General features: G+C 44.4%; 1 protein-coding gene across 1 annotated transcript in view; it reads left to right on the forward strand.

Annotated features, from left to right (window-relative positions):
- Nucleotides 1-6,771: 6,771 nt before the first annotated feature.
- Nucleotides 6,772-19,185, forward strand: part of Bcar3 (breast cancer anti-estrogen resistance 3) — a gene marked incomplete at its 5' end in the record, with an annotated part of 113,988 nt that continues 101,574 nt past the window's right edge. Inside the window, 1 exon segment of the mRNA XM_013514437.1 lies at nucleotides 6,772-7,102. Within this exon segment, the coding sequence (XP_013369891.1) occupies nucleotides 6,783-7,102 (320 nt within the window).

Here is a 19,185-nt window from a genome sequence, read left to right on the forward strand (position 1 = left end):
GCCTGTGCGCCGAGAGCCGCGCCGGAGGTGAGTGCGCGCCGCGCGCCGTGAGTCCGCGGGTCGCTGCCGCTCCCCGGACCCTGGGCGTCGCCCGGTCCCGGCGAGAGAGCGCTGGGAAGTTTGTTGGAGAAAGTTAGGCTCTGGGGAGGAGAGTGGCGCCGGCGCTCAAGGCTGTTTCTAAGTGGCCCTGGGGCCAGGGGTGGCAGGAATGGGGACGGGTTTTTCTGCTGTCCCGGCCACCGGCCAGCGGAGCGCGCGGGGCTCCCGGGACGCTCAGCGATTCTCCGCCGCATCTCGGCCCCTTCGCCCCGGAGCCGCATCTTCCTCCGCGTCCCCTCGGTCCGGTCGGGCTGTCCGGTGGCCCGCGGGGCGGGGGAGATGCGAGGGCCGGGGGGTGGGGAGGGCTCCCTGGAAGCCCAAGGCTCGGAGGAGGCAGTTTCTGCACTAATCTCTTGGGAAGTTTACAAAGAAAGCGAAGGCGCCTGCTCCGTAACTGTTGACAACATCCCCTCCCTCTCGCTTCTTTGTTGAAAGAATGAATAGTTGGTTGTGTCGCTCCCTCTGCGTCGGGGTGGGGGGCGCATGGGCGGGGAGGGACGGTAGGGTAGAGAGGGAGGAGAATCGCAGCCCATCTTTACCCGCCTCCGCTGCTGCCCCTTAGGAATAGTTTGATCAGGTGTAGACGCTCGTCCGGAGGCGGTCGAGAGGGCTGGGAAGCCGCGGAGAGGCTACACGTTCCGTGCAGCGGTGGGTCGTGGTCGGGGGCTGGGAGCTGGTGGGGAACTCTGGTTTTAGTGTTAGCTCATTTCAAGCAAGGTGCAGTGGGGGAAAACCACTTGCTCAACCTCGTGTCTGCTTTTGCTGAAAGCCATTAGCTGAGATGGACTAAAGCCATGCGTTCGGAGATTCGTCTCAACCTTGACTCTGATCTCCCAAGGCTACTTAGACCTCTCCACGGAAAGCACATTGGCAGAGGGGAGGTCAGTTTGAGGGCCGATTATCTCTCTGTGTTGCCAGGGAATGAGACAGGATCCTGGAGGAGAGGGGAGGCTTTGGTGCTGGAGGCAGGACTTGCAGGAGCAGGGCCAAGTGGGGAGGGGCTGCCCAGTTAATCACTGGGAAGCCTACAGGCAAAGCCGTTTGGGGAGAGGGGGCGTAGGCAGTGCGGCAGTGTAAGGTAAACACTTTGCTATGCCCCGGGTTTCCCCACTGCCCAATACCAACTTTCTCTCAACTGCTGCTCCGAAGCCTGACATTTGCAGGGTGACTAACCCAGAGCTCAACCTCTACTCTTACTAAAAGAACTGCTTGTCAAATGAATGCTAATCTTAAGAACCTTATCATGTAAATCCTGCGCTATGTTGCTTGAAAGACAATCCAGGGAAGAGTTATTCATACATTAATCATTTGGCTACACTTAATAAGTTTATACTTCAAATATAAAGGGATACTTTTAGTTCCCAAGCCCAAGTAAAGCTTCATTCTAAGTGGATAAGCCAATTTTATTTGTGGGGTATTCTATGTCCTTTCTCTGACTCTGCAGAGATTCCTTTTTTAAAACTACAGATCTAAATTGTAATTTCTCTGTCATAATAGTTGGAGCTGAGGTAATGATATTTCCAGAGTTTAAAATATGATAGAAAAACCTTAAGGCCCCCATCAGATAACCATCTATGAGTTTAATTTGAAAAATATCCTATTTCAAACAGGAGAAAAATTCAAACAAGCAAGTCGCTTATCTCTGCCTCAACTTGCAGGATCATCAGTTTCTTTGAAGCATCTTTGTAAAGCAAGTGACTCGGGCCCTGTTCATAGCCGTGTCAAAGCAGCCACTGACCAGGCTTGGGGAGGCGGTACTAGAGTTAAAGTTTGTCAGGCTCGCTCTTGTTCTTAATGTTCACCCAGGTCTCACACTTTCATATCAGGATGTAGAGTCTTTGACCTATGTATATTTAGACACTGTCTGTTTACCTGCCCAGCAGAGAGGTCAAGGCAGGTAGTCAAAATTTCACCCAGGTGTTTCTTTCAGAGCCTGCTCTTGGCTCACTGTGTGTGTGTGTGTGTGTGTGTGTGTGTGTGTGTGTCCCTGCACCTGTTTGTATATCTATGTCTACTTGCCTTGGTGTTTTTATAACTGTGCTAGTTTTAAACATTTCCTTCTTCATCCTTCCAAGTGGCGGTGACTTCATTTGTGAATGCAGTGGAGAAACAAGACCAACATGGCCCTGCCCTTCTTAGAGGAGACTGATCATTTATTGAGTGTTTGGTGTATGTCAAGAGTATCACATACACAATCACTTGGAATTTTCACAACAGTTTCATGAAATTGGTATCGTTAACCCATTTTACAAATGAGAAACTGTCAGAGAGTTTGAGAAACTTAGCTCAGGCCATACATACAGCTGGTAAGGCAGAGGCAGAGTAGAGGTTTGAAGTGGTAAATCTCTGGCTCCAGAACCTAGGATCTGAGTCAGATCATTCTGAATTGTAAAGATCAAATAGTACCTAAGGAATATATAATGACTAGGAACATCAAAATGGAAGCATCTCCAAGCAGAGTAAACGTGGGAGCCAGAGCCTGGAGACTCCGCCATGATGTTCCAACCACTTGCTCCTGCTCCAACACCTCTGACTTTGCTGATTTCCACCTGGAGGTCCTTTCTGTGACTGGTTCTTTTCTTTTATTCAGGTCTCATATATTGTTACCTGTTCAGAAAAGCCTTTCGGGCCCTCCCTAACTTACCCAAGTATCTTCTATCATTCTATCCTGTTTTATATTCTTTGGAGTGCTTGTGACTTGGATATTACCTAGCTTATTTTATTGTTTGTGTTGGTTGAACTCCCTCATCATAAATATTGGTGCCACAAAAGCCAAGTCTTATCTAATTTATTATGTCCTCAGCCCTGGTACACTGTAAACTCTCATAAGACGGATTTTGAGTGAATAAACATTTATTTCCCTTACCTGGAAAAATAAACTGGGAACTACCAGCATTTATTCATTATTTAATGTCTGCTTCCTCCATAGGGTATCAACCTCTTAAGGATAGGGACCCGTTTTGTTTTGTTTGACACTGTCTCTGACACCCAGCACGGTGCCAGCCACACAAGAGGTCCTCTATAGATATCGAATGAATGCTCCTGTGGATTGATCCTATTTCTTCATTTGATTCCGCTACCCAGATAAACAAGTCTGAGCATAAGTCATTCTGTACTGGAGAGATTCACTGACCCTGGTTCTCACTGGACAAGGCTGGGAAGTTTTTTTTGTTTTGTTTTGGTTTTGGTTTTTTTCCGGTACCGGGAACCGAACTCACGACCTTGCGCTTGCCAGGCAGGCGCTTTTGCCGCTGAGCTAAATCCCCAGCCCCAAGGCTGGGAAGTTTTAATAAGACGGATGCCAGGATTCTGACTCCAGAGATTGTGATTTCATTGCTCCAGGTTGTGGGTTTTAAAAGCTTTTAAAAGCTTCCCATGATTCTTATGTATAGCGAGGTTGAAAATTGCCGTTATATACTTTCAGAACTCTTTTCTTGCTTTGGTCCTGGTAGGCTTGAAAGAGCCATGGTGAGAGAGGAAGGGATATTCATGGATACTGCACAGTTCCTGGCAAGTTGAAAGATACTTTCACATGTTCACATCTGATTAAAAGATGCTCCAGAAGCTGCTACCTGGTTTGAATATTCCCTATAGTCATGTTGATGACTACTAAAAATCTACATCTGCCCTTACTCTTAACTGCTCATAGTAGTATATAAACTCCTTATAGACCTGTTCCCTGGTACCTCACATAGTTTCTTATCCTTCTCCTGCAGGGGTCCTCTTCTGAAACTGTTGGACATGTTCCAGCATCAAGCTGTTCTACAATGGCTCTCGCCTCCTTTCCAGCTGAGGCCTTGAGCTCCCAATGTCTCTTCACTCCTGACCTTTATTTCTCTTCCTCTGACCACTGCCCAAGTACAGTTCTTCATCACTCCTCCATGAGTTATTAGCATTAGCCAGTGTGACCTTCCCCATGACCCCTTTTTCCCCTTCCAGAAATGCTAGTCGCCTACCTGGGTAGTGACTGCATTCTGTCCATGCCTTCTAGGTCTTCCCTAGCATTTACAGTCAAGTTCAGACGCTTTGACAGAACTGTCAAGACTTCTTGGTCTGGTCCTAAGCTGTGCATTTCCCAGAAAATCCTCAGCTTCTCCACTCAGGCTATACACCACATGGCTTGCAGTGTGCTAAGCCTCTAAGGATACTCCCATGCTTTTTATGCATCTGCTCTAATAGCATTTTCTCGGAAGGCTTTCCCCTGCAAATGTCAACCTTTCGACATGCTTCATGTCCATGGTTGCCCTTTCTGAGATCCTCCTGGGGTTCAGTTACCAAAATTAAATATTGTTCCTTGCAGTACGAGGGTCACTTTTCATGAGTTTGAGCTCTACTCTTCTCTTACTGAAGTTCATAGTCAGGGGTTGCAGCTTGCGCTCAGGCAGCTTTGTTTCTCTAAGTGTCTTACGTGGAGCAGGCACTTAGATGTTTGCTGAGAAAAAGGAAAGGGAGGTGTTAACGTCCTTTGTTACCAGAAAGTAAATTATGGGGTGGGTAGCTTGCAGAAAGACATTTTAGTGCATTTCGCTCAATCTTGAAATCTAGATTGATCTTACAGGTTCAGAGAAAATAAAGGCTGCCAAGAACATGGGTAATTTTTGCCGTCCATGTCATCTTGGAAATAGACTTGGTCAACAATGTGGCCTTTGCGTATGAGAGTTTTTGTAGGGTGCTACTAGCGTCCCCCCAAGGTTCTTTGAAATGATCCAGGCCTAGCTATTAAGTAGGAAGATGCTGGTAGCTTGAAAAGGAGAGACTTTACAGCTGTGGGGCTGGGGTGTGTGCAGATAGGTTGGGGAGTCCTAATTAGCTTACATCACGGGTGGTCTGCTGGAAAGGTAGGGAATTTGGTTTCTTTTCCTAGTAACGATGATTAACATTGAGCAAGTGCTGACAGTGTGCCAGGTACTGGGCAGAACCAAGAGGGCCCTCACGGAACTCACAGTCATACTGTTCTGCACCCACTGCCCACTGTGAGCCAGCCTTTCCTACAGTGGCCCCTGATGGACATGGAGCAGGCAAGCGTCAGGATGGCCAGGTTTGGCAAAGAACAGAGAGAAGGGGTAGGATTACCCACCCAGTTTTTGTTTATTGCATGCCAAAGCAGTTTTTATATTTTTTATTTTATTTTTTGGTACCGAGAATTGAACCTCCAGGGCCTTTTCAATGGGCTATATCCCCAGTCCTTTTTTATTTTTTATTCTGGAACAGGATTTCCTTAAGTTGCCAAGTTGCCCAGACATGGCTCAAACTTGCAATATTCCTCTAAAGCCTCCCAGAGTGCTGGGATTACAAGTGTGTGCCACCATAATCCAGTTGTGTGTGTGTGTATGCACACACACGTGCACGTGTTTTATATATATAATGTATTTCTTTTGCACACTCTGCTGTTTTTCTTAGTGCCTCCTTTGTCAGCTTGTGGAGGTAGTCTTAAAGCCATACCTCCATTTCCAGTTTTGGTGAAATTGACTGACTGGGGCCAGAAAGTGTTACTCTTCACCGAAGCCCTTCCCTGCCCAGAGCAGTGGGAAGGATGGTCAGAGAGGAGCAGGCGCTACAGGGCTTGAGACAGGCTGCGCAGCAAAGGGCTGTTCTTGTTGGTCTTGGGGGAGGACGGCTTTTGGGACGGAGGGCAGGGCTGAGCTGCCCTGCTGTCTTGTGCAGGCCGCTGTAGTATTGTGACTAGTATAGGGCGGCTCCTTACATCTCTAGAGGATAGCCCTAATTTTTATCGGGGCCTGTGTGGGTGTTTTTCCTCTGTCTGTTGGCTTTAGGCTTAGCTCAAAATCATAATTTGTTTAGGGGGATCAGGGACACTGACTCTGCTTGAGGTGAGTGTTTTCCCCCCTTCTCATGTTCCTGCTGCCCTATTTCCCTCTGCTTTTCATCTTCCCCTTCCCCTTTTATTCTCATTTTTCAGGAAATCATGGATATTGCTTAACCCTGCTGGGGGCAGGCAGGTTCCTGACCCCTCCAGCGGACAATGATGTGGAGTCACTCACTATTCCATGGCTTTCCTCTGCAGCTGAGCCCACTGATGCATAAAGAATGGCCCATCTCCTGACCCCTAACGCTGGGCTGTCTTCATTAATTAGAGTACATTGATTTATTTATAAGCATCAGGTCTTTGCCTGAAAAATTCTGCCTCCTCACTCTGGGCAGCCCAGCTGGGGTCTGGCAGTGAAGACGTTCTAGCAGCTCAAGAATTCCAATAATCTCCGCCTGTTCTTATCATTTACAGTGTGGTGGAAATAAGTGCACCAATTATCTAACCATGTGTAACATTTTCTCTTAATATTTATTGCTGAAATGGTGAGTCTTTCCTTACTAACAGTTTTTGGGGGGCTTAATTGTCCTTTTCTATCTCCTTCAGTTGTCTTTAATAGTAAAATGGTTCATATACCTCGAACAACTCTGAGATATGTTTGCCCTTTTGATTTTGTTGCCAGTCCAGGCAAATTTCTTTGGAAGACCTTAAAGAAAGGGGTTGACTAAACATCCCATTTTTATTAGACTGCACTAATGACACTATTAAATGTTGTTTGCCTACTTTGGATGCTTTGTGAATAATTTCTTTTGTTACATGGCATATTTCCACTTCCTTTTGTAGGTAGGAAGTCAGTTCTTGTAAGCATTTCACCTTTATTCTTCCCTCTTTTCTTTCTCCCTTAGAGTTGAGAATCATGGCTGCAGGAAAATTTGCAAGCTTTCCCAGAAACATGTCGGTGAATCACCAGTTCCCTCTGGCCTCCTCCATGGACCTTCTGAGCAGCAAGTCCCCTCTCGCTGAGCATCGCACAGATGCCTATCAAGACGTGTCTATACACGGAACCCTTCCGCGGAAGAAAAAAGGCCCTCCTCCCATTAGGTCCTGTGATAACGTCAGTCATCTGGGCACCCTCCCCCACTCCAAATCCCCACGGCAGAGCTCACCTCTGACCCAGGACGTCATCCAGGAAAACCTTTCCCTGCAAGACTGGAAAGGTGAAACCTTCACCTTCAGGTGAGTTCTCTTAATTTCATGAGAGAACATGATTTGTTTTAAAAGGACTTTTTAAAGTCTTCTCGTCAGGAACAATGTCAAACATTAGATTATGTTGAGCAAATAGGTCAGTTATCTCCCAGGGGGGCCATCACCCCACTTCAGCAATATCACCTCATGGCCAGTCCTGTTTTGTCTGTATTTCCACTCACTTTCCCTCTGGTATTATTTTGAAGCAGATCTCACTTAGAGATAAATTTATCTACAAATATTTTTGTATGTATCTTTTAAAGATAAGATAAGGACTCTTACTGAAAAAGTATGCAGTCACTATGTAAAATATAGTACCCCCAAAACTAACCATTCCTAGGTATCATCTAATATTTGAAAGTATTTTAAAATCCAACTTCCAGTATCATTAAGTCTCTTAAAAGAAAGCACACTTTAAAGAAAAATTATAGCAACAGGTTCTAAACTATATCCACTCAATTTTACAATGATGAGGATGTCTATAAATTAGGACCTCTATCTTCTTACATTTAGTTGTCAATATGCTGAGGTAAAATTTTGTGTGGATGCATTGTATCGTCAGCTTTAGAATATGCTTGATTTCTCCTTGTCGGTACTTGAGATCTGGGTAAATAAGCCTTCCAGTCTCACATGCTGCTTCTCTTGGGTTGTAAGGGCCTGGCCATTATTGGTTTCTGCCTGTTAAAGCTGGTTTGGAAACTCTAAGCTCCTTTTCCTGTTTAAGAAGATCAGCAGCTTGTGATACTGGCTGTAAAGAATGAGGTGGTTCGTTGTTATCTCTTTTGGTCCAACCTTTTAGCACAGAAGGCCACTTGGATCCCAGCTCACTTTTTGGTTCAATATATATTGAGTACCTGGCTTAATTAGAATATATTGATTTTATAGGCCCAGGGTTTCACCAAGAAATTCTGCCCATTCCTTCTGAGTATCTAAAGTGAAGGGCTGATCTTGCTTTCAGGACATTCCAGCAGCGAAATTATTGCAGTACTCTGCTCTTGCTCTTTTACGAGGTAGAGGAAATGTGTGAACTAACAGGATACAATGGTGCATCTGAAGCACTGTCTTCCAGAACTTTTATTCCAGTGAGAGATCTAAATAATAATATAAGTAAATAAATAAACCGACAGCCAATTATACTAAATGCCATGGAAGAAATAGATTGATCTGCTGGAGCAATGGATTGATCTGCTAGAGATTTATCAGGTATGGGGTTTTTGTTTATGGTAAAGTGAACAGGTCTCTGAGGAGATAATAATTTAAACCAAACTTGCATAGTGAGAGAAGGCAGCCAGGAGCCTTGTAAGCTGTTCTAGGCACTGAGAAGTCAAATGCAAAGAATTAGAGGTGGGAACAAGTTCAGGATGAATAAAAACCCCCAGAGGAAAGCTGGTGTGGCCCGTGACTGAAGTGTAGCAAGCTGACAGGAGAACAGTACAGAATAGTATGGATGTCAGTAGAGGGCTGGGCAGTCAAGTGTCCCAGATTAGTTTTAGTTTCATAATTGTATTAGTGCAAGAAGAAAGCAAGTGGAAGTCAGATTCTCTGTAGATAGCATTAAAGAGCTCTTAAATGTTACTGACACCAGATCATAAGGTTCCTCAAGGTAGCTTAAGGGTCAAAAGGCCCTGGACCTACTCCACTAAATCTAGACGAGCAACCTCCCAGCTCAGAGCTCAGAGAGGCAGCAGGTAGCCTGCTGATAGGAATGGTAAATATGGAGGACCTACCTGTATACAGTTTTGTTAATATCATGTCATCGGCATTTACTGGGCAAAGATGTGAAAGGTGAGCAGCAAAGACACCATTCGGCGTGGCAAAAATGATCACAAATGCCAGGCTGATGAAGTTGAGTCAGAGTTAAGTGTTCCCTGGCTTACTGCAGACCACCTTTTATTTATTAACTTAAACCCTTCATTGAGCTAAGTATCTACCATGTACCAGACACAGACAGTTTGCAAATTCACTCCTCAAAACTCCAAGGTCTGGCTAGGTGCCAACTTCTCGTAAAGGGGAAGCTCAGCAGAGAGGGTGGCCGGGGAGGAGGTGGTAATGGAGTCACCCTTCAATCTTGAGGAAGTTCTTCATAAACACCCAACATCAAGCCGCCAGCCTACCAGGAGTTCAAAGCTTTTAACTTGAAAAGTGACTTGGACAGAGGTCAGATATCTGGAAAAGATCTTATCGCAGGAGGGGTACCGTGCAAGTCCCGAGTTTGAAGTCCAGGCTGTGGAAGCTTTAGCAAGCACTACGGAGTTAGGGTTTGCCTATGATTCAGAGGTCCATTAGTCCAAATTCACATCTTTTTTTCCCTCAACATAAAATATCTTACTGTTTAAGATGAACACAGGAAGTAACAAGTACATATTCTTTGAAAATTATGCTGAGTGAGAAGGCTGGGGGTTGTGCTTCAAAGGATTATAAAGCCCTACCCCCCTTAGTCTTATTAATAGTATATTGATTTTCTTAACATGTTTTTTAAAAAATCTCTTGGGGCCTTCCTGATTTTACGGAGTTTAAAGTACTTTATATCATATTTTAAAAAAATATTCCTAGTGAGATTATGAGCTGCCTCATCTCCTTTTTGGAACAAACCATGATATAAACAAAGCAAGCAGCATGAATAAGAATCCAATGCTCTGGAGAGGGAGGTTTTGCCTAAGGTTCCATAACAAAAATATAAAGAGAAATAGAACATCTATAAGGAGTTTTTACAGCTTAAGAAACCAGGGAAGCACCATCTACCCACTAAACTCCAGTGGCACCGTTTTGTTTTAATAGTGAATTCAGGGCTTAATTTCAGTTGACTTGACAGATTTCTAGCCTGAAAACCTTCATCTCATCACATTTGGTACTGTTAGGATGATAGTGGGGTCATCTGGGACAGCCCAGACCTTCTCTTCGTGTGTACCCACCTACATTCAGAAAGGAACCTTTCAGAGAAGAAACTCCTGGTCTTATGAGTCTCCCCTTATTCATAGTTCACTTTCTATGGTTTCAGTTAGCTGTCACCAACCACTGTCCTAAAATTAAGTGGAAAATTCCAGAAATAAATAAGAATTCAGAAATTTTAAATTGTATACTATTCTGAGTAGCATAAAGAAATGGGGCTACCTTCTGTTCCATCCCACTTAGGATGCGAATCATCCCTTTATCCAGCAGCATACCCACACTGTGTGTGCTACCCACCTTTAAGTCACTTGGCGGCCACCTTGTTGCTTACATTGAAGTAACCCTTACTTTATTTAATAATGGCCCCTAAGCAAAAGAATAATGATGTCGGCCATTTGGATATGTCAAAGGGAAGCCAAATTCGTGTTTTTAAGTGAAAAGGTGAAAGTTTTCCACTCAATAAAGAAAGAAAAAACTGTGCTGAGGTTGCTAAGATCTATAGTACATTGTTATATTGGTTCTATTTTATTATTAGTTATTGGTAATTGTATTGGTTACTTTTCTCTCGTTGCTGAGACAAAATACCTGACACCCAAAATTAAGGAAGGAAAGGTTTATTTAGTTCACAGTTTGTGCAGGTTTCAGTCCGTAATCAGCTGGCTCCAAGGCAGCATGGCACGGCACAGGGCAACAGTTCAAGGTGGCAGAAGGGGGCAAAAGACAGCAAAGCCATAAGACAAAAGGGAGGGGAAAGCAAGCCTCTTTTCCTCCCTTAGTATTGTACACCATCTGTCCACACCCTCTCCGGGCCCTCCTCTTCCACCAGCTGAGGATGTTTACAAAGTAAGGACCCCGGCCCACTGCTGAGTTAAGCTTCTAAACTTCTCAAGTTGACCCAGTGCATAAACCATTACAATAATCTTTCGTTGTGTCTGATTTATAAATTAAATTTCATCATAGATCTGTAAGTATAGGAAAAAACAGCATCTATGGATAGGGTTTACTACTATCTGGTCCAGGCATCTGTTGGGAGATAAGGAGGAACCCCTGTACTCTAATTTGTTGCAAGTTTGCTATTTTCCCAACAAATATGTTTAACTTATTAATCATTAAAAAGTCACCTTTACTATAATTAAACATCCACACCGGGGGAGGCCCAAGGCAAAACAGAGGAAGTCTCCCCTTTGACCTAAACATTTTCACTATTAAGTATCATATCCACATGTGTCATATCCTGCCGAATTAATACTGAATTGCATTTTATAGTTTTAAAATATCTTACAGGATGTGATCATAAATTATCTTGTTTGAACATTGCAACCCTGTGTAAGAGACATGGCATATTTCATCATCATAGTCATCACTACCACCACCACCACCACCATCATCATCTCATCTACAGTTAGGAAAATAGGTTCAGTGCTGTTGAAGTGCACAAGATCATACCCTGGTGGATGACTGCACGTGGATAAGAACCCCAAAAGTACCATAGGGCCTTCCCCAAACACTGTGCTTCTCAGACAGCCTCCCTAGAATGTTGGTGCCAGCTTGGCATCCTTGAGCCCTTCCCCCATGGAAGCGGTCAGTCTCCTCTCTGAGTCCAGGTCCTCAGACACCCCCTCTGACACCCCTCTGGGGAAAATGGAGCCCTGGTTGCCAAGAGCCAGGCAGAAGGCAGGCCTGGAAGGGGGAGTTGGTCTTCTCTTTCAGAGACTGTATCTCTTGGCTTTCTTATTGTCTTGGCTGCCCTTGGATGTACTTGTGGTTTTGAAAGTTGGCCAAAGCCAGAAGCCAGGGAGCTCTTAAACCTGCTGCTTGATGTCACAGAAGGAGCCTTTGTTCTGAAAAGCAGAGCCAGGGTTCTGGAGAGGCCTGCAGACAGGATTTCCTCTTAACATTAGCGTTGTTCGGTTGCTGTCCTTTTGATGCATTTATTGTCAAGGATGAACTTGTATTTGGATCTGGAATCTTCCTTGGGCTAGAGGAGACCGGTTCCTGTCGGGATGTCTATGTTGCCGGGATGTCTGTGTTGCCGGGATGTCTGTGTTGCCGGGATAGCCGAGAGATCCGCACTTGGAGGCTATTCAGGTCCTTTTCCTGCCTGTGGGTATGTGGAGGCATGCATTCCTGGGAACAGCTGCAAGAACCTAATTTCTACTGCCTCTTGTGCTGTGGGAGCATGTGGCAGGACAATGTGCTGTTTCATTAATTTGCATGAGGAGAGCTGACTGACTTGTCACAAGTGTTGTAACCGACAGTGACCAGAAAGTCTGGAAAATTATTCCTAGTGAAAATCCAATGCACTTTCTCAGGCAGCAAGTAACCTATAGTGTCAGATCTTTAAAGTTTAAGCCAAAGTGTAAGACACAGGATCTATGCAGACTGTCCTCTAAAACACTGCTTTAAAGATTTGACTCTAGCCTGTATCAGTGTCCTCATCTGAAAAATTGTTTCAGTTGTTTCTCTTCAGAACCACCAAATTTTATAACTATTGCTTTCTCCTTCACAAAGCAAGATGTGGCTCTAGACATGCAAATAAGCCAGACTTTCTCTCACAGTTAATCGGAAGAGTCTGCAATATGAAGGTCCACATGCAAACATCTGTAGTTTATTTAGATGGGGTCATGTCTGCTGTCTGCAAATTGGAAGCTTTTGATGCACAGAGGGAGAATTGCTTAGAGTTTTAAAAAATCTGTTTAGTAGATTAATAGATTTTATTTAACAGAAGGTGTATTTACCGAGTTAGCAGGGTGTCAAGGGCTTTTTAATAGCTCTGAGTTCAAGAATGTCTGTAGAGTGTAGCAGTCCATGAGTTGGAGTTTAATTTTTTTAAATGGCAAGTTGAGTTTTACTGACATTTAGAAATGTTTGGATGCAGCTGTTGTGGATGAGTTAGTGAATTCTGAGGAAGGGTGCGTGTCCTGGCTCTGATGGCCTCTGGTGTACCGAGGCCGGGAGTAGCTGGGTCAGAGGTGAGTGGAGCCCCTGTGAATGCAGGAGTGCAGAGAGGAAGAAATGCTTGCAGGTCTACCAGCTGCCCGATGGTAACCCTAAATCTACTGACAAGGATGATTTGAACCAAAAGCTGGGGTCTGTGCATTCTCAGCTGTTCTTCTGAGGGAAACCAAGGGATTAAAAAAAAAACTGATTGCCAACCACAGTGAGGAAAATGATCAGCAAATTGTACAATGCTGTCCTTGTTGAGTTGGGCTGCTGAGCATGTCCTCCCCTCCCCCAAGAGACCTGCTTTAACTCATGCTTTTTCAGGCCTCCCACTTGCTATTTGGGAAAGGTCAGATTTTAAGTCTCCTAACGTGTTCACACCCCCAGTCTATGTTAAAGAATATCATAAGCAGAAAGTGCTAGGTAGTTACCCATGTTCTTGTCACATGTGGATTTGGAAGCCTGGTCTGGCCAGAATGTGCATGGTGGAGAAGTCCTAGTTGCTGTTGTTGATTGGAAGGACACTGTCCCCAGGAGGTTGGACTGAGTGGCCAGACTGGCCTGAGTCACAGGGCCAAAACACCCTCAGGTCACAACCACGCTGCTCTTTGTGATGGTCACTACCCAGTCTGTCTGCAAGAGATTAGCTAAAGGGTTGGAGGCAAAATGTCCAGGTCCCTCTTCGCAAATACCTGTAGTCTTGTTTGAAGACTCATGCTGTTATTTGTAAGTTACAGAGATCTGAGAAACACTCCATGGTTACCCTGGCCTTTATGCAGCTTCCACCATGTACAGCTCCACATGTACCTGAAAATACAGCACCAAAAGTAGAATGATTCTTATGAAAAGGAGGGAAAAAAAAACCCAAACCCATGAGACGAGTAATCCAGAGGTTCCAGTTCAGATCCTTTTTTGCCACTTATTTTAGGTGTGTGACCTGGACAAATTCTAAACTGTAAAATGGGAGTGAAAATACCCACCCCGAGAAGTGCTGTGAAAATTAGCTGATCACTGAATATGAAGGCTCCAGTGCATGCCAACACTATGGCCTTCATACCTGAGCCTGCTTCACCTTCTGGGAGTCGAAGTGGCAGGAGCCTTAGGAGCAGAGTGTTTGCTCTTAGCTCCCACCTGGTCGCCAGCAGTTTACGCCTCAGCTGCGCAGCTCTGCTGGGCTGCCTGATCCTGCAGGTCAGGGACCATGGCTGGGATGTTGATATAGCCACGGCTATCAAAGAGAGTTGCTAGTGATCTCATGCTGATTTGAACCAGACATAGCTTTGTGACCTTGGGTAAGTTATTTTACGTTTCTGAGTCTCCGCAACCTCAGAAGGTGGCTCAAAAAAGCAAATACAGTGGTGCCTTGGTTGATGAACTTATTTGTTTTACAATTTAGGGGAAGACAGTTGTGCTTGTGTTTGTGTGGGGAAGATGGCCCTGATCACATTTGTCACCCAATGTGGAGTTTGCAAACAGAAGCAGAATTTTGCCGATCACATTTGTTTGTGAACTGAATTGTTTCCAAAAGAAGCATTCATGAACCGAGGTATTGCTGTGCAAGCACATGGGAAGGTGCCTAGCACAGGAGCTGGCGTGGAGGAGGGGTTCAGACTGATTGGTTTCCTTCCTTCCTCCTGGAAGGCAGAAGCTGGGAGTCTTTTAATCCTCCTGTGTAACCTGAGATCATGTTCAATGCCTGTGTCTTCCCTGGGAGAAAGTTTCCCACACATTGATGGAGTCTGCCTGGAATCCCTTTATCTGGGCCTGCACTACCGCAATACATTTTGGCCAACACTCAGAGTTTACGGGTACAACAACCACACAGGGTCCTTAAAATATCAGTGCACCGTTGTATTAATTCACGAAGCAGAGCCTGCTTGTTTTCAGTGTGCTGGCCCAGCCTCTGCCTGTTTGTTCTTGTACTGAATGTCACTGTCTTTTCTGTTCATTCTATAATGCATCTTTATTAAGCTGGTTTTGTGTCAGGTATTGTGCTGGGTACCAGATACCCAGTGGAGAATGAAGTAGATGTGGCCCCTGTTTGTAGGGAGCTCCCGGGTTAGGGAACCCTGAGACAAATGCATTGATACATAAGTACAAAACAAGGAGATAGATATTATCAGAGGGTTCTGCCTGAGATCAGGGGAGGAGACTTTTGAAGATGTATAAAGAGAATGTGAGATATTTTGCTAATAATTTTTATGTTACTATGTGTTGAAATGATGTTTTTGAAATAGTAGGTTAAATAAGATATTGAAATTAACTGCACCTATTTTTTTTCTCACTTTTAGTTGACTACTAGAAAATTTTAAATGACCTTACATTGTATTTGTTTTGGACAGCACCAGTCTAGACCTGGATAGGAGTTTGGATTTTCTCTGTCAGGCAAATGGAAACATTTAAAAGGTTTTCACTGAGGTTTGCATGACCAGTTTGGAGTTTCGAAGATCACTTCAGCTGTCTTTGGAGGACTGACTGGGAACGGGGTCAGGAGGGACCAAGAGGTGGTTGGTTGGCTGTAACAGCACAGGGAGCAGGTGGGAGTCTGTTCTTTGGTGATGACAGAGGAGACAAGGACTCAAGGTACATTTTGCAGATAGAGTCTAGCAGATGCACCAAGGATGGATATGGTGGAGGGAGGGAGGGAAAGGAACAGTCAAATCTGCCTCTAGGGCAGCTTGGTGTGGGTGGGTTGGAGCCATTTACTGAGATGGGAACATTGGGAAAGAAGCAAAGATTTATTAGTTTGGTTGATTCCTTTTCTTTGGAAGAAGGTTGACTGTAGATCTCTGAGAATGCAGACCGCTGTTTAACACGTGCACAGATACATGTGTGTCTTGGTGGAGTTCCTGATCAGGTTTGTATTATGAGCCTGGAGTTCTACAGAGAGATCAGGCCTGAAAGGTAAAACGTTAGGAGTCTGAGCTGTTATGGTGGCACAGTGGGGACTGAGCCAGGAGGACTGCAAGTTTGAACTCAGCCTGGGCAACTTACTGCAACTCTGTCTCAAAGAACAAAAACGAGAGAGGAATTGATCAGGAGTCTGCACAGATGAAAGCAGCTGTGTTGAGAAGGGAGAGACTTGGGGAAAGGGAAGGGTGAAAGCTCTGAAAATTCTCAGCCTGGTGCATTCCGGGATTAGCAAAGGAGACTGAGAGTTTGGGAGCAGAGAAGTGAGGCAAGACCCGGGCAGGGTTGGCATTCAAAGGAAGTTTTCTGTCTTATTTTGTTTTTTAAAGATGATAGGCGAAATTCAGTGGGAAAGAGCTCATCTTTTGAGCTTGTCAGAAAACAAAGCGCATTTTTCCATTCGTTGATTTTAAAAAACCTTTTATTTGGATAAGCGGACATGTCCCCAGGGCCACTCTCCCTGTGGGCCTGTGTCAGCAGCATGATGATTATATTTCTCTAGTGGGTCCCAGTGGTCCCTGGTGGCACTGCAGACGGAGGAGGTACAGGGACACTGCAGTAGACATCAGGTGTTTGCCTAAGGGGACATTTGCTTTTCAAATTTAGGTGGGCAGTCCTGGTAAGAACAGGTACTTCCTGTGCAAGGCAGATCAAGGCAGATGTCCTGGCATCTGGCTGGCTGAGGCACTTGCTGTGTGAGGCCTTGAGGATAGTATATCAAAACCTTAGTGCTTTTATTCTGCCTTTAAATTAATTGGAAGAAACCTTAACAAACGCTGTCTTTTAGAAGGAGGTGGGGAGAGTGGGGTGGGTGGATAGCCGGTGGGAACAGGGGCAAAGCAGATAGATACCAGCCAAACTGAGCATCTGCTTTTATCAAAAGTGCTGTGTTTGAGCTTAGACTGCCTAAAGCCTGATGGTTCCCTGATGCCAGACCTGCTGTTCCTGCCAAGAGACTTACTGGCTTTGATTTGACTTTTTCTTTTCTTACTCTGTTTGGTTTGACTGATGCTGAGTTAAGATTTAGCTTAATGTTGCCATTAGAGTTCTGCCAAGCACAGGTTAACCGGTGCCTGGGTCAGTTTATCAACCAGTACCACTCTGTATCAGCTTTGCATTCCTATGAAGACTCACCAGAGTGTAATGTGCAAAATGTGGGAAAAGTCAGTATAGTTTCTGTTTTTACCATGTTCATGAACACATTAGTGAGACATTGCTGTTTTTTCAGATGAGATAGAACCTGACTCAGAGAAGTGAGAATTTGCTCTGGAAGACAAAGAAGCAGGACTTTTAAAAGTAAATAGGCCTTAGACTTTCTACTTGCCAGGGAGGGAAATGTGTTCTTATCTACAGGCTGTGTGCACCATAAGAAGGAAGATTTCCTAAGTAGAAGGAAATGGTAAATACAGATCCCATGGCCTCAGGCTCCAGCAGGGAAATGTAATTTAGGATAACTGAAAACAATATTCTGAGCCCAGTTCCAAAGGATAAAGAGACTAATGACCACCTAGGTAGCTCTTCCGTTGGAGATGTACATAGAAGTCCACATCTGTCCTGAATCTACTTATTTAGAGGATCCCCCGGTGTGATATGATGACCCAGGGGCACTTGATTCCTTGGCATATGGAACACCCATCACATGTCCATGTAAGGAGTTCAGAGCTCTGGGAGAAAAGGATGTCTGTTTTGAACCACCTGACCTTACCAGCACCCGTTCTCTCCATCTTCCTTGATCCAACTCCTTCTCCTATTGATCCAACTTCACACCACAGGATAGCCCTTTGCATCATCCTTCTGGTTGGAAAAGTAGCTCTGCTCTTCTTTACCTCTGACCTTAACATCGTTGCATTGTCATGCTCTTCTTTCCCCTGCACTTAGTGATTGTAGGTAGTACTTTCTAGATGAGCCTTGGCTCAGGACCTGCTTTCTCTATGCAACACTTCCTATGTGCTCTCCTGACCTTGGACCTAGACTCAGCAAAGGTCTGGTCATACAACCACCGACCATATCAGAGGGTGACTGGGCTGCAGAAGAAACAGAGGACAGAGTGAGCAGAGGACTGTGAAAAATGCTAAGGGTAACAAAAAGGGCTTTCAGAAGTTATGTTTGGAACTGTAAAACCAAAGAGAGGGGGATGTGAGAGAAACCAAACTGCTGGGCTTCTGTTTGGCCTGCATTTTTTTCTGTCCAGGAAATGACTTTTCTTACTGGAAAGGGTAGGAAAAGCTGAAGGAAGAATTGCTAGCCTGGAGGAGATGAAGCCATGATAAGAGACTCTAATGCAACTTAGTAAAGTGCAGTACCAAAGTCCAAGAAGACTGAATGGACTTGAAGCTGAGATTATTGAACTAGTACTGTCACCATTGGAATAATAGAGAGCTACAGGAAAGATGCAGGTAGACACATTTTTTTTAACTTTTTGAAAAGGAGGTAGATAAAAATCTACAAAAACGATAAGTGTGACACTGATTCCAGGAAATATGCTAGAAGGGATTACTAAGACAATGGTTTTTGGAGTACTTGACAAAGGAAGCAGCCACCACGAGTAGCCAGCGGGGCTTTGCCAAGAGCAAATCGTATCAGATTAACATTTCTCCCTAGGATTACTTGGTTGGAAGTCTAGAGGAATGTTGAGAAAGTGTGTACTGTATGCAAGTGTCAGTTATTGGTAATATGTTTGAGGGGAGAGATCTGCAGGCTCCGTGATAGCACATGAAGCATACTAGCCCATTCTAGTCAATTTTTAAAAATCATTTAGGTAGTAAGATTGGCATAGAGATCACATGAGTGGATGACATGCCTCTTGGAGAAATAGTTAATATGCCAAAGTGTTAGACATGAGGTACAAAGAAGGACCTTGGTGTTTTGAAACAACATACCAAATTTACTTTTATTATTCTTTAAAAATATATCCCTTCCCTATTTAGCATTTTATTTATTTTTTGCAGTGCTAACAATTGAACCCAAGGCCTCCTCTGTGCTAGGTGAGCACTCCACTACTGAGCTGTTCCCCCAGGCCAATGCACAAAATCCAACTTGATCAGTTTTTCCAGAAAGAGACAAAGATTTGCACTAAAATCCAAAAACATTCATTTAAAAGTGAAAATCTAGGGTTTGGTGAATAGTCACATGTAGAAAATATTCCAGGATTTGGGTAACTGCAGCTTTAGAATGAGTCAGCATCATACCATGACTGTCAAAGAATCTAATGTGATTTGTCTTCGTTACTTTTTTCTCGCTGTTGGGGCAAAATACCTGACTCCCAAAATTAAGGAAGGAAAGGTTTATTTCACTTACAGTTCATGGAAGTTTCAGTCCGTACTTGGCAGGTT

This window comes from Chinchilla lanigera, unplaced genomic scaffold (genome assembly GCF_000276665.1).
Source record: "Chinchilla lanigera isolate Chin_1 unplaced genomic scaffold, ChiLan1.0 scaffold00022, whole genome shotgun sequence".
NCBI classification, from domain to species: domain Eukaryota; kingdom Metazoa; phylum Chordata; class Mammalia; order Rodentia; family Chinchillidae; genus Chinchilla; species Chinchilla lanigera.